General features: G+C 41.8%; 1 protein-coding gene across 1 annotated transcript; it reads right to left on the bottom strand.

The window, feature by feature from the left end:
- Positions 1 to 2,566: 2,566 nt before the first annotated feature.
- LOC121181917 (aminopeptidase N-like) lies at positions 2,567 to 15,148 on the bottom strand. Its single transcript, XM_041038147.1, has 23 exons — positions 15,006 to 15,148; positions 13,717 to 13,814; positions 12,362 to 12,478; positions 11,770 to 11,956; positions 11,505 to 11,647; positions 10,023 to 10,159; positions 9,681 to 9,807; positions 8,530 to 8,684; positions 8,326 to 8,439; positions 8,072 to 8,215; positions 7,739 to 7,804; positions 7,484 to 7,549; positions 6,776 to 6,948; positions 6,540 to 6,619; positions 6,186 to 6,316; positions 6,008 to 6,063; positions 5,492 to 5,639; positions 5,171 to 5,262; positions 4,634 to 4,744; positions 4,202 to 4,369; positions 3,317 to 3,457; positions 2,814 to 2,895; positions 2,567 to 2,731 (listed from the first exon to the last, which is right to left on the bottom strand). Exons 1-23 carry the CDS (start codon positions 15,146 to 15,148, stop codon positions 2,567 to 2,569), a joined length of 2,844 nt encoding a protein of 947 aa, XP_040894081.1.
- Positions 15,149 to 15,545: the final 397 nt, after the last annotated feature.

Below are 15,545 nucleotides of genomic sequence, written 5' to 3'. Positions count from 1 at the left end.
AATGTTTCCTACAAAACGTTGTTGCTGTTGCATTTTAGTCAGAAACTTGAATATAGAAATGTAAATCACAGAGCTGTGCCCTTTACGTAATAAATTGAATTGTAACCAGCTCACTTGTCCTTTCAAACACACGTGTAGCTTCATCACCTGTTCATGTTCATTTTTATCAGTGTAAATTAGATTTATCATTCATATAAATCATCCCTGTTTGTTTGGATTTACTCTCTGTACATGTGACAGATCTAATATTGCTTCAACAGTGAGAAGCTCCATGAAGCTTGTCTGTGTTCAGTGTCTTCCAAAGAGACTGTTTTAGTCTGAACTGACCACATGATGTGAGATGAGATCTACCTTCCTCTGCTGTCGTTTGCTTTGCTTTCACCAAACCTTGCCTGTGATCTTGAAGCTGAAAATGTTTACTGTGTCTCACTGTAAGCTGAGAAACTCCTTTGATCGACCTGCTTCGTCTGGCACTATCATCACTACGTCATTTTTTATGAGAGAGTTATTGTGAAATATTTCAGTGAGTGGGTTCAGTGTGGTGGTTCGTGGAAACAACGCACCTGAACCAGGTGCTGTTTGACGATCTGACAGACACTTCATTTGAAGTGAATATTGTGTAAATACAGGGTTCGGCCCATGTGACGTGCTTCTCTGACAAACCTAGATAGAACTTCACGTGCCATCTAAGCAAAAATGATTATACAGAAACACAACGCAAAGGATTCCAGATTAAAAATACATTTTTTTTGTCTTCAGAAGCAAAGATTCTACTGCAAGAATTGATTTAGATGTGACATGTTTTTGCTACCAACAAGACGACGTGGATAAGCTTTTCCCCAGTATCATGTAAGAGTAGGAAAACATTCTAAATGTCTGCAAATCTCTTTAATCGACGTTAATGTTGATGTCAGGTCGAGTCATGATAACGTGTTTTTTAACATAAAAATCCACTGCTTGCAAATCATCCAAATTAGCCCAAGTCTACTAGTGTACGATCATCTATGAAAGTGTTGATGTTTGTTTTTTCTCTGTTTGATGTGCAGTTTTGGAAATGGCTTATGAATACTGTGTCTTTTTATGACTTCCTGTCTTTTATTCATTTATTTATTTATTTATTTGGACCTGTCGTCTGTGTCTGACGTTGCTGTGAAACAAGACAAGACAAAAAGCCATAATTTGTTCTTTGTTTGAATATTTTGTATTTGAAATCAGTGTCTTTCTTTTCGTTGGAGGAGCAGGGGAATTCCAGCTGTTGCTAAATGTTTTATTGTTTGACTTCGTTTCTGTCTCTTACTGTGTGCATTTGTGGCTGTGACAGATCAGACCATTAAAACAAGCTCATCAGTGCACTAACCTTCGCCTAGATCTGCCTCTGTGTCTCTGATTATCACCTGCAGAGCTGCATTCAGACGCTAAATCAAGGGCCCAAATCTGGTTTTGATTATGACTTACAACAGATAAACCGAATGAATCTGACCATAAATGTGAAGCGGAGCACAGCACCACATTCACATGAGTTTAGTTCAGGTGTAGTTTGCCTACACCTGCAGAATAATGTTAGGAGAGGACAGTCTCTCCCTCATTCTGTATGTTCCTGGTGTTCTCCCCTCCTGGTGTTGTCTGTTTTCTTGTCTGTGTGTGTCTTAGCCTGGGCGTGGCTGACTTACTTCCAGTGTCCTGCCAGATCTCCTGCTCACCCGTCTGCAGTCACCTCATCAGACGCACCCTCGGCCTTCTTCACTCCACTCACACCGATGGTAAGGTGCGGCCGACTCTTCATGACTTTATTTCAAAGTGTTATTGCTCCTCGTGCTTATCCTCATCTGTGCTGTGCTCCAGGTGCTCCTGTACCTGCGCCTCCTCCATCTCACCACGCTCAGTGCCGTCTCTGTCCTTGTCAGACTCCTGTGGTGTCCCGCCTGTCCACAGTCTCATGCAGCCAGCCGCATGAGAGGTGAAACGTCTTCAAGATCTACAACCAAGTACTGTTGCTCTTAACTCCTCTCATTACAGCAATGGTTCCCAAACTGGGGGTAGGTCCCCCTGGGGGGACACAGAGCCACTATAGGGGGGGACTGTTTGATCATATGGAGTCAAACTAGGCTGGTCCTGAATCTTCGAGCTTATTATTCTACATGTGTAACTAAATGCATTCCATGATTTGCTCAATTTTAATCAAAGAAAACACACAATATAAGAAACATTGGAAACATTCAAAACAGTAAAAAAAAAAAATTCTTCTCTGTTGAAACATATGCAGAGTACATGCATTTAATGGAGATGTATTTAAAAAATATATTGTTGCAACACATGATAGCAGCATGGCCCAGTACGCTTGTTTTGGTGATGTGCATGTGATATGACACACATTTTAACTGTGGTTCAGTGAGTAGGTTTCAGCATCGAGGGATCGACAGGATGTTTGATTTCATGGCGTTTCTTTTCATCAGTATCTCCACGTTTCTGTCGTGTTTATTGGTCTTCGTTCAGGAGAAAAACATAAAGCATTTCCCATGTGAGAGATGAGCCAAAGTTCCCAGCTCTCCCTCTCTGTGTGTTGGTGTTAGCGTATCTGATGTCCAGTCTGGCTGTTGAACCAGTCCATGATCTCCTGTTGGTTCCGCTGCCTCCAGCTGATGTTAGCTCTGGTCCTCTCCAGGGCCTGCTCCACAGCCAGAGAGGCAGAGCCAAACCCGGTGGCACTGTTCTCTTTCACAAACTCCTCCAGCTGGCAGAGGAAACACGGGAAAACAGTTCAGGCAACAGTCTGACTTTAATAAGTCAACCTGGAATCACTGATGACTACACACCTGTTGCAGTTCAGCAGCTGTGGAGAACCTTGCTGTGACCCCGCTGATCATAGAGGCAAAGGAGAAGGAGCCCACACCATATCTGGAAAAAATAATATATCAGTTCAACTCAAACAAGAACTGACACAGATTCAGATTTAAAAAGCAGACGACTCCTTACTTTAGCTTGAACATGCATCTTCACATAGTCTCAACCTTCAGCTTATCATTGGGACTAAAGAGATGATCATAATCTCTGCAAAGCTTTTCATTTGTGGGAAAATGATGTTTACAAAATCAGAAAAAAACTCATCAGAGATTTTTTGAGGCTGTAAAATCTGAACCCTGTTTCCAGAAAAGCTGTGGTCTAGTTTTATCATTTATCAGTTATGGAAACTGTGCTTTATCTGTAACCGTTCTGCCATAAACAAATGAAAAGGAACTAATAGAAATGAATCAGTTTGATCAGCTTGGAAACAGATATCATGGTACAGCCCATTTGTAGGCATGAATGTAATACTCACTGTGTGAACATGTATTTCCACTGTTTCCTGACAAAGTCCCAGGCCAGACTCTGTCCTGCTCTGTTGCTGGCGACAGATGTGATGACAGTTGTGGCGTCCTGCTTACGGATCATGGCGGGGTTTAAGGTGTGAGACAGATACCTGTGAGGAGAGAAGACACTGGTGGGGCAGTTGCATTGTTTTCCTGTATCAATTGTTCTCTTTACACTGGAATTTACCCATCAGGCACCGGCTGAAAAAGTCCAAATTAAACCCACTGGGTTAAAAAAAAATTAGGACTATTTCAAAGCCTCCAAGACAGCTTGTTGATGAGAGAGGTCAGAGGTCAGACTGGTTGGAGCTGACAAAAAGGCTGCACTAACTGAGATAACCACTCTGTACAAATTGTGGATGGACTACAACAGCAGAGATCACGTCAGGTCCCAGTCCTGTCAGCCACAGAGACCTGAGGCTGCAGTGGACACAGGGACACACTGGACGTAGCCTGGTCTGATGGATCTGGATTTCTGCTGAGGCTGCAGATGGTAGGGTGAGAATTTGGCATCAAATATCATTTTTCATTTAGAGCAGGTCTTCATGTCCTTGGCCCTTATGTCAGTTGTTTGCCTGCAGGTCGTAGAAAATGCTGCAACTATGAAGACAAACTTGAGGAAATCAGATCCCATCACTTCCATCCTTGCTTATTTGCAGTTGGCTCCTTGTGAGTCAGAGAACCGATTTTAAGTTTAATTGATTTTATTTTTCATATGTTCATCCCTTATGACATCATCAGGCAGGGGTCTCCTAGATGTTCCAGCCACTTGCTTTATTTCACAAAGGTGACCATTCCTCTCTGGTCCATGCTTCTCAGCTACATGTCTTCTCGCACCTAAGAAGGATACGCACCTTTCCAGCAGTGGTTTCTTGCTGGTACAGGCCAGCGCAGACATGAGTTTGCTGGCCTCGCTGGCTACAGTAGATTTCTGGAACTGGGACCAGCCAAACTCCCACTCTGCCTCATCACCTGCTGCCATGGCACTGCAGTACACGGTGGAACGCAGGTTAGGATGGATCCTGTCAAGAAAGTCGCAGTTAACTCATGGAAAAACTCACTTTCTCAGTGTTTGCGCATAGAAATATGGACCTTTGTTGTCCTGACACACAAACTGTGAGAGGGAGAGGAGGACAGTGGAGCTCAGTGTATCATGGGAAGTCCTCCAGCAGTTGAAAGCTATAGCAGCACAACTAGGAGATGGCTTCAAGGCAAGTCTGAGCCAGTCCAAGTATAATTATTATTATACTTTATATTATATACTGTAAATTATATATCAAGCCTACACATTGTCTTGAGGGTTGTCCATCCATTGTTTGAACCAGGTGGTGGTCAAGTACTGGCATTCTGTTACTCCAGTCCTGCAGGCCGTACGGATGGCGTTCACCTGGTTGTACCTGCAGGAAGAGACAAACCCGTCAAAATAAAATACGCTGGTACATTCTGCAGTATCTGTTGTTTCCATGGATCTTCTGCTTTCCTGCAGGTGCTCTCCTATTAAGTGTTGGTGTCATTTTTTTTAAAGCATAAAAACAATCTGGAAGTGTAGCTCAGCTGAGGACGGCCTTTCTATAAATTCTGACTTTGTCCCTTGCTTGCATTTACCTGCACCGTCCCTCCAGGGCTTTTGGCGTTTTGATGCACTCGTTCTTTCTCCTGTGCTGTCAATGTTTTCTCTGCACCGCTCAGCCTCACTGACTTGTAACCCATCACGTTTGATCATACCATCAGGTTAATAACCATAATAATAATAATGTCTTGTTGCCTGTTATCTTTGATTTATCTTTATCTTTTTTATACATTATCCAGGTAAACATACTCACTGGTCAGTGAGACTTTCGGGAATATGGGTCCAGTTCGATGTCATGTTCTTAAAGTGCTGGAAGAGAGGACTCACCAGCTCCTTCATGTAGTCCTGGGAGTATTACAGAGAGGTGAGTAAAGGACATGGGTTTATCTGCAGACAGAGCTTTGCCTCTAACCATTGCCACCTGACAAACCATGGTTGTGTAAATGAACATACAGGTGAACTATCTGAAGGATCCACGTTGTTGATGGGGTTAGGGTTATGGGGTTCTAAACTCCTACAAAAGCAAAACTTTGAAAACCCTTGGTCACTGACTGACACAGATAATGTGGGGTACCTGCATAGGCTGGTAGACTTCAGTACGGTCCAGCATAAGGTAGTAATAGTGCAGATTATCCAGAGCAGTCTGCCAGGGCATGTAGTCTGTCTCCAGCAGCAGATAGGAGGTTGTCCTCAGAGCGAGACTAGTGGAGACCAGCTGAGCCCTGCAAAGAGAAGAGATAAACGTGCCTTAGAGTAGATGTAAAATAGATTTAGATATAAGAATGAGATCCTGTATACACAACAACAGGGTTGATATTGTTTTCATCCTGTGAGTCTTTGTGTGTGTGTGTGCATGACATGAGAGTTAGATCTACAGATGATCACTGCTTTCCATTATTGCCCCTCTTCATGACACCATGGTGTAAGCAAATATTAAATTAATGACATAAGATTCAAAATCACATATTGTTTACTTTAACATATATTTTCTATGTGGTAATATGCAGTAAGACGTATGAGACTGATGAAGCCAAGCATGGAAATGGGGTGAAAACTGCAGCATAAGCTCCAAACAGCTAAAGTGACCTACCTGGCCAGATTGAAAGCATCATCCACGAGCTGGGCTCTGTTTATCACTGGTATAACCTGCACAACAGATTGTACGTGTCAAACAGGAAATGAAATGCAAATAATTATAACACAATACGTCAGGAACACAATTTGAAGACAACCGAGGTCCTGCATCCATCAGAGAGTAAACTGTGTACCTGGTGATTTGAACGAAGCTGAGCAATGAGGCTTTCCCAGTTTCCAAGGTCATAGTTTACCCGGTAATAACCAGTTACGTTGATGTTGGCCAGAACCCACAAACCATCCCTTCTCATCTCCAAGTTTACAGCTGACAGGGAAAAAAAAGTAAAACATTAAAAAGCTTTAAAAAAAAAAAAAAAAAAAAGCAAAGTAAACAAATCACATTTGCAAGAAATATATTCTCATTCAGATTACTGTATTGTGCAATCTGCTTACTTACCACACTGCTGCTCATCGTGTTTCATTAGTTTTACAATGCATTATATCCATGTTACGTCAGCATTACATATTACTTGCATATTAATACATACCTTCTTTTTCCATCAGCCACCAGATATCTCTGTGAACCTCACTGAACTTCATCCATCTAACGGGGATCAGCCACTCGTAGCTGGGAAGGCATTAAACATTCATTCATGACTGAGGCAAGTTAAGGTGGAATGGCAATAACAAATAATGTCAGTGTGAGTCACTTAAGATCACTAATACTTCAGAGGAAAATATAATCACTGCACATATTTTGTAGTGAAATACTACTGTTGCGTACTTGTAAGGCGATTTGATTGTGACATCAGACTCTGGATCCAGCAGAAAGTACTTCTGGGATACCTTTCCTGAGGTGGTATCTATGGTAACCACAGGAAAGCCCATCTGGAGCACCCAGCGGTTCATGATGTCTTGAACTGGACTGGGAAGTGAAACATTATTGGCTTTCACTGCCTGTTGACAAAGTTTACAGAAAGGATATAAAAATCACAAAATGCCATAACTCAAGAATCCACACGCTAATCATCACAACATTTCACACAGATGTCTAATAGGATAAAATGATGATGAGTGACATTTATATCCAAAAGGTCAAAGGTCAACTTCACTGTGACATCATAATGTTCTGCAAAAACATTATTAAGATAACAGAAGGGGAGATTGTGATCATACTTCACAGTTGGTCCAACATTATGGGCCAAGCATGTGAACACATGCAAAGTTTGACTCTGTTCTTTTGTTTCTCTCAATGAACTACGCAGCTGTGTGCAACATGGAAGAGAGGCTGAAAACATTACTGGTGAGAAGACTACAGAATCAGCAGGTGGAGACATGTCGAGCTTCAGTAGCGACCAACTGCGTAAGTTCCTCTCATCCCCTTTAAAAGCAGCGACAGATGCCCTACGTTCACATCACTTGGAAAAGTAAGCAAGCCAAAGCCATCCAGAGTCACCATTTAATATTCAGAATACTCTCTGTTCCATCTTACCATTTGTAGATGGTGCCACAGGTCATTCCCCACTGTGTTACTGTAGGCAAAGTGACTGAGGTAACTCTGGAGACAAAAGGAAGCAGAGAAAGGATCATAATCAGTTTCTAAATCCTCACATTGTTGTTTTTTCACTGTGGATGAATGATATAGGCGATACAGAAATTCACCTCTACAACTTATACTAGCACTAAAAAAAAAATGTTCAGTAGATATATTATTTAATAATGCCAACAAAAATGCAGACAAACGTACACTGAGTCCCTGGACAAAGACTGGCTCTGAGAGAAAATCAGACAGCATCCTCAGCACTGCTGCACCCTAAGGAGCCACAGATAGAGAACACAGGAAGAGGTGAGGGATCAGTCTGTCAACGAATCAGTTTACAACAACAATAAGTATATTTTCTGTTGTATAGTGCAAAAGTATAGACAATACAACGTACAGTAACCGAACAAGACCAGAAACTAAACGATTAATTATCCTGTTGTTGAAATTTCTGTTTTCTGCAGCTCCGTGTGAGAGGCAGTGCAGAAGTCTTCATGCTGTAATGTATTATGTAAGAAGATCTTACTGAAGTTCGTGTACCTTGCTGTATGAAATGACATCAAACTGCTCACTGATCTGTTCTGGGAGGACGATACTGTCTTCTTTAGAAGACAGAGGATGAGAGGAGGTCAAAGCATCAACGGCAAACACTCTGTGGACGTCTTGAAGTACTATCAAGTCTTTCTGGAGCAAATAAACAGAAATGTTTTCAGATTATTTCATACCCTGTGAAAAAAAAATGTCAAGAGGGCAGCAGGTGTGAAGTCCAAATGCATGGAACATTGTGTTCTCACCACGTTCCACTCAGGCTCGGCGTGGTCTGCTCCCAGGTAAGACACATACGAAGCAAAGCCCTCATTCAGCCAGACCTCATTCCACCAGCGCAAAGTCACCAGGTTACCAAACCACTGCACCAGAGATGACATTTGTTTGTTAATCAATGAGTACATCAATCAATAGATACAATACAAACAAGCAAAGGAAAAAAAACAGTTTACCATGTGTGCTAGTTCATGAGCGATGATGGTAGCAGTGGTCTCTTTATTTTGGCTGGAAGAGGTCAAAGGGTCATAGAGAAGGTTGGTTTCTCTGTACGTCACCAAACCCCAGTTCTCCATCGCACCAAAATAGAAGTCTGGTATGGCGATTTGATCTGTCAGGCAGAGAAGGGTTAATGCAGGTTAAAGGTACTAAACTTCAAGTCATGCCAGTATGTAATAACCACAACCTTAAAATGTGCTTCACCCATACTGCATTGGAAAAAAAAAACGTTTCCCCTTGTCACTCTAGTGGTATCAGGCTACACAGAGAGAGCAGAGCAGAGCAGTAGTTTTCCATTAACCTCCCTTGTACTGGGATAGCAGCAGAAATCTGAGTGAAGAATATCTCAATACAGTATGTGGGTTTTTTTTTTAATATAGAACATCGTGCTTACTTTATGTGATTTACCTGTTTTCTCTTAAAGAGGGATATTGAGGTGAGACTTTTTGCAGCAAGGAGTAAATTAAAAAACCTCAGTGGGACCTCTGGGAGAGAAAAGCCATTGTGTTTTTGATGGAAGGGCTAAAATATACAAATCTATGATGGTTTAATTGGTTAGAGGCTTAATTTATGATCACAGTTAAAAGATGAGATATTAAAAATACACTGATTTCCAGGAAAAGGAAAACCTCATCTGAATGTTAAACAGGGAGGTAACACAGTTTCTTCAGACACATTATTAATGTGAGGAACGTTGCAGTGGCCTCATCAGTCCGCACTGATCTGATGTTTTCTTCTGCTGCTCTTTTTCACCCTGACTCTTCTGTTTGAATGGAAATGCACTCGCAGAACTGAGCTCTGTTTCCATACTATTCTTCCATACCGTGTAACACTCCTACATGATATGGAAACACGGAGCAGGATAACTTACAGGTTATTCCACTGTTCTGGAAAAAAATTGCTTGGACTGCTGAATATTTTCACTGAAGGTTTCTTATAAAGATGTTTAAGAATCCATGGTCATGCTGGTGGTTTGTTAAAGTTGTATTTAACAGACACAGTGATGCTACAAAGTCATAATCGAGTGTTGGTTGTGAAAGGGCCAGTCACAGAGAACAACTTCAGTTTCCCAGGACTTTTCCTGAAATGATAATAAAAGCAGCCTGACCTGACTTGTTCAGGGGGTAGGAGATGTTATAGTACATCTGGAAGAAGTCCAGCACAGGCCCGGTCACATTGAGGGCATAGTTTCCCTGTCCCTGCTCAATGGCCTTCCTGCGAGCCCAGATTCGGATCTGAAAACACAACAGCAGACTCTTGTTTTTATGATGTATTGTTATGCTTAAAAGTGGAGTTACCAACAACTCAGGACATAGTTCTATACTGTCAGTAAACCAAATCTAAGCGTCTTTTGATTTCATAATTGTAATGACATTTCCTCTAGTGTTAGCTAAAGGAAAAATTTCATGTTGTGTTTTATTATGGTGCAGTGAAAGTGCCTGATATTTACCAGAGTGTCTCCCTGTGTAGCATTGAGGTGTGTGTAGTCGGAGATGATGATGGCCAGCAGATAGGTGGACATTTTCTCAGTGGGCTCAAACTCGGTCTGTGTCACAGCTACTCCATCAATAGTAGTGTTAACAGGATCTGAAACAAAGTTAAACAGACTCTAAGCAGCTGGATGTAAATTTAAGTTATACATTTACATTTAGGAAATTAAGAGATTTTAGGAGAATTACAAATGTTTATGTTTATTGGTTTATATCTGTTTCTCAGACAGCACATACACGATCCCTCGTGGGTTCAATTGAATGTTTCTGTATGTTCCCACTTGAGCCATGTACATCCGGCCTTTTGCTGAGGTAGAATTTACTGAATGGTATCATGTCAGCTCCAGTTTAGATGCTGCACCTTTCAATCAAATCCATGTGACAACTTGATTTCAAAGAACTGTGCTGCACATCACAGTTCAAAGTATGCAACAAAATGTGACTAAGTTTTATAGTTTGGGTGGAGAAGGTAAAGATTGAACTTTCCAAGTTGCATTACCCAGTGATAGAGCAAACGAGAAAGTTGTGTGACCAGTCGGGGTAAATGGATGGAGCAACAAAATGTCAATGTCACTGGATGACTGTGTGTGCATGTGTGTGTGAGTGGTTGCGTGCGCACCGACCGGAACTAATTGACAGACGGGGTAAGACACAGGTGTGTGGTGGCGGGAAATCTTTCTTTTTCCCTTTGTCAGTGGGCGCGGGCGGAGACGGGCAAGCAGGTAGCGGCGGACAGGAGTAACAGCTGAGCTGACTGCCAGTAAGAACCGGCTGAGGACGAATGCTGTTCAGACGGTCGCTGCGCCATCTTATTCTAAGAGCCGGTGAACAGCGCGAGAGGAACGCCAAAGGAGCCGCTGCCGCGTGTGGATCCAGGCCGCCGTCACGCCACAGACGCACGGTACGAGAGGGGGACGCCTCGGATGAAAGTGCAGGGGTGGGGACGCGCGTTTGGAGTGGGTTTATTTTTAATGGATTAGTTATGTAAATTCTTGAGTTGTGTTGTGTTGGTTTCTTTTGAGTTTGTTGTGTTTCTTTACTTGCTCATATAGTTTTGTTAGTATTCGCCCCCACATAAGGTTTATTGATTTTGTTTCTGGGACTGATAGGTAGCTGACCAACCCTGACAGATACCTCACTTTGTCTTGCCCTCAAGCTACCAACCGACAGCCACGCAGAGACCTGCTGTCCAGGGGGACATCTACACTCCGTTTGGGCGAGCGGACAGCCGTGGGACTATTTTAATTCGATTCCTCAGAGTATTCTTTTCTTTGATCCATTGTTTTTAGCCTACTTTTGTAATAAAAAAGATTTATATATTTTTAACAGAACCTTTTCCTGAGATTTGTTGCCTGGACAAGCAAAACAGTGACTGATAATTCTGTGGATTTCTGAACAAACTGTTCACACGCTCTGTTTTGTTACATGGAGACTGCACTGACCTCTTTCCATGCCATTGGACAGAGCCACAGTTCCAGGAGGGTGAATGAGAGTAATATGGAAAACAGCTTTCATTGCTGGCTCATCGAAACAGGGGAAGACTTTTCTGGCATGGGTTGGATGCATCTGAGAGGTGGCAACCATCCTGTGAACGATCAGAACATCCTGAATCGAGTGTCAATAATAAACACAGTTTAGAGATATGAAATCAGCTCACCAAAACAGGTTAGATCAGAGACACTGAGAGACACAGAACAGGGAACTTACTTTTTCACTCCGTCTTCTTCATATTCACTCCTGTAAAAGCCTGCTAAGTCATCAGCCAGTTCTCCAGTGAACTCAGTGTACAGCTGGTACTTCTGTCCTTGAGTTAATTTACTGTTCAGCTCGATGACTAGATACTGGGTCTTAGGCTGCAGCCAGGAGGACTTGATACTGGGAGCAGAGCCACCGCCTGGACAAGAGAGAGAATGGATTGGAAAAGAGTGATAAGAGAATATTATGCCAGGTCCATTCAAAGATTTAAAGAATTAAGAATTATAATAACCATCACATGACTTTCACTGCATCTTATTTCATCAGTGTGAGTCTTTCACATAATCATTACTAGAGGCAGGTTTCAAGGTGTATTCATCCCACCATAAACTGCTGTGAAAAGCAGCAAGAATACTGAGAAATGCATTTCTTGTTCTTCAACAGTCTAGTTGTTAACATTGTAATATCATTATGCAAATGACTTACTGTATTAGTGGAAAACTACTTTTACAAATACAACATAAATATTACATCTATTAATGAAAAGCTATGGTTGAAGAGATACAGCCCTGAGAATCTCTCCCTGTGTGTATATGTACTGTACCTGAACCAGTGAGACTGGTAATGTGTGTGTTGTTCAGCTTGGTGTAGTTGAGTTTGTTGGAGTGGATCAGGATCAGTTCTGTTTCTTTCACACACTCAAACTGCACCATGGATTTCCCTGATGAATGCAAGGAAAAAGCAAAGACACAGTTCTAGATAAAGCATCTTGCAAAAAAAATAAGAAGTTAAAAGTAGACACATAGTGAAAGGTGCATAAACATACAGACACATCAAATCCATAAATATATCAAAGTTGAAATGTCGGAATCCATAAACCAATAAATGTAGAAATTTGAAGTTACAGAAATAAATTAAAACACAAACATAGAAATCCAAGTTCAAGTAGCTGTTGTGACGGGCACCTGGAACATTCTGACCACAGCTCCAAAAAAAAAAAGAAATTTGTTAATTATGTTCTTTTTCTTTGTTCTTGGGAACCTATGAAATGAATAGTGTAATTTATGTAATTGCGTTTGGTTCCAGAGCCAGGCTGTGAGTCGAGATGAGTCCAGCTATAACCAGTTGGTACTGCTTCACCTCCCATGGGACGCTACAGCAGATGATCCAAGACATCACTGGGACACAGCTGCCGGCGTTTGAGGACATTTACCAGGCCCGATGTCCGTGGCCCAACCCACCCTGCCCACCAACTCTTCAGACTACTCCACTATGACAGGTATACGCATCACATTTGTTCATGGTGCGTTTCACTTGAACTGGGAAGTCAGAATTTCATTAGTAACTGATGGAGGCAAATGGATGATCATACTTCTAGAATGGCAACGTGCTGAATGTCCAGTAGGGATCAGTATGACGCCGTTGTGAGATGACATTAAGTTTTTAGCAGGTTTTATTTAGCCTGACCTCATTTCCTCTGAGTTGCCTTTGTTGAACGTTCAACTTAACTCGGCTGTTTAGATTAACTGAAGTCAGACTTTTCACGTCCACCTCTCTGTAGCCTCTTGTTTCGAATTGTCTACTGAGCTTAGTGTCATGACAAACACAGACTAACAAACACACCAGTGCTTGCAATGCTGGTATAGAGAGCACAAGATGGCGACGTGAGACCATGGTTAAAAAAAAGGATCACAGTAAAAAAAAGGATCACATTAAAAAAAAAAAAAAAAAAAGCAATTATATTTGAAAGAAAAAATGTTTTATATGCTTAAACCTACATGGCACCAACAGAGACATAAAGATTGTACATTTTCAGCAACAGGCAGCCTGATGTTGCAGCCTGTCCCAAGACGGAGCTGAACCACTAGACTTGTTTATAGGGAGCAATTTCTCTAACTGGGATGTAGAGGTCGCTGAGACACAAAAAGAACGCTGTAAATAAGAAGCACAGTTAATCACCTGTGAAAATGTAGAGGCCGGTGTTTGGGTCACGGGTCAGACGAGGCCACAGAGTGATGTTGTAGTAGTCAGGGACCAAAGCAGTGGGGAGACGATATCTGAGCGGAACAAACACTAAGGTCACTGATCTAAATGAAATATTGTGTTTACTTTGTTCATTTAGGGCTTATTGTCCTATCCATAAAGCAGCAGGGATATGGTGCAGAATTTCAGAAATCAATCGAGGAAACATCAGCCTTCATCATATACTATGATTCAGAGTATAGTAATATCTAATAATAAATATTGATATATTCCCAAACCCTAGCATGTGCATCTTTATTCCCAATTGACAAAATTTATCATCATCATCTTCTCCAGTAAAATTTCTAACTAGTCCAAGAAATCTAACCACTAACAAACAGGTAATTTGTCATTGTCTTCCAAAACAACCCATGTGAATGTTAGAGTAAGGTTGTGATCAGGGTTAAAAGAAGCCAGCTCGGGTCTCAGTAGGACCTGGTTTGTAAACTGTAGTCTGCTTTTCACCTTTGCTACTGACAGGCAACAGTCATAATTCATATGATCATGAGAGGTAGCTTGTAAAAGCAGTGTCACCATGGTTTGTTTTAGCTGTTTGAATATATGGCCAGTGATGTTTTTCTGGTGAGAAGCTGTCTCCATAACTGTAATTGATTAAGTTCCCCATAACATCACAAACTGACATGACTGTTCTAACCTCAGTGGGGAGAAACAGTGGGGAACTTATACTGAAATGTTGTTCACATTCAGTTTGCAAAGCTTTTTTTCACACTGAATAAACTTCAGTTTTCAGACGACACGCCGTGTCACTTTAGGTCAAGTTTGAATTAGTGCACTGATCCGTCCTTCAACAAAGGATAGTGAATAAACAAGAATAACCCTGTGCAGTAACTACAGAACAAGAGCATATTGATGTAGTTACATGTTACAGACTGTACGTCAAAGTCTGATTTAAGATGTGCAGATTGTACTGTAGTATACACATTACTTCCTTTTAATGGAAGTCAGAGCAGGATGTAGACACTGTACAAATCTTCCATCCATCAATAGACAAACAAGATGAACCACCTCTGTAGACAGGGTTAGGGTACACCCTCACTCACAGCTGAATCAACACCTCTGAAAGTTGAAGCTTAACATTTGATTCCACTGCACTTGGTTTAAATAGGGAATTGTGCAGTAAACCTGTGTAGCAAATCTTATGTATTTTTATTATTGTCCTTCAAGGACGCGCACGTGTCAGACTTTCTGTGAAACCAGTGTCCTACCTGTCCCAAGGATGTGTGACATCATCACCATCTGCTTCTCCCGTCAGGGCAATAGTCCACAAGATGACAATGGTTGCTATGGAGATCAGGGCTAAGACCACACACAGAAGGCACAGCCTGCTGACTTTGCAGCTTTTCCCCATGGCCTAACAAACAGCGCACCGCGAACAGATTTCCACAGATAGATCCAAAGTCGATCACTGAGAGGAAAACCACCAGCTGTTGACTTAAACTACTTCACCACCCTTCAGTGGCAGGGAAATAACCGCTACATAAAAGTCCTGGTTAAGAACTAAGTATGGTCTGGTTTGCCTAGTCTTTGATTTTATGCAAACAGAAGTGATTGTCACCTTTTAACTACTCTGTCATTGCCACCCTCTGCCCTCCACCCCCCCCCCCCCGCCGCCCCTTTTACACACACACACACACACACACACACACACACGATGACATGTGATTAATTATTCACAATAATGTTTTAGTGGATGTTTATATATTGGTTATGACACCGGGCTGCTGAGAGTTCACATGGGTATGACG

This window comes from Toxotes jaculatrix, chromosome 5 (assembly GCF_017976425.1).
Source record: "Toxotes jaculatrix isolate fToxJac2 chromosome 5, fToxJac2.pri, whole genome shotgun sequence".
In the NCBI taxonomy this organism is placed as follows: domain Eukaryota; kingdom Metazoa; phylum Chordata; class Actinopteri; family Toxotidae; genus Toxotes; species Toxotes jaculatrix.
The sequence above is the reverse complement of the archived record's forward strand: the minus strand, read 5'-3'. Positions and strand labels throughout refer to the sequence as shown.

Bases quoted from the DNA above. Each gene is read 5' to 3' on its own strand.
- LOC121181917 (XM_041038147.1), bottom strand. From the start codon at position 15,148: ATGGGGAAAAGCTGCAAAGTCAGCAGGCTGTGCCTTCTGTGTGTGGTC. The intron at 11,648-11,769 runs GTAAGTTCCCTG...GATCGTTCACAG, and splicing joins GAAGAAGACGGAGTGAAAAA to GATGGTTGCCACCTCTCAGA. The intron at 9,808-10,022 runs GTAAATATCAGG...TTGTGTTTTCAG, and splicing joins CTACACAGGGAGACACTCTG to ATCCGAATCTGGGCTCGCAG.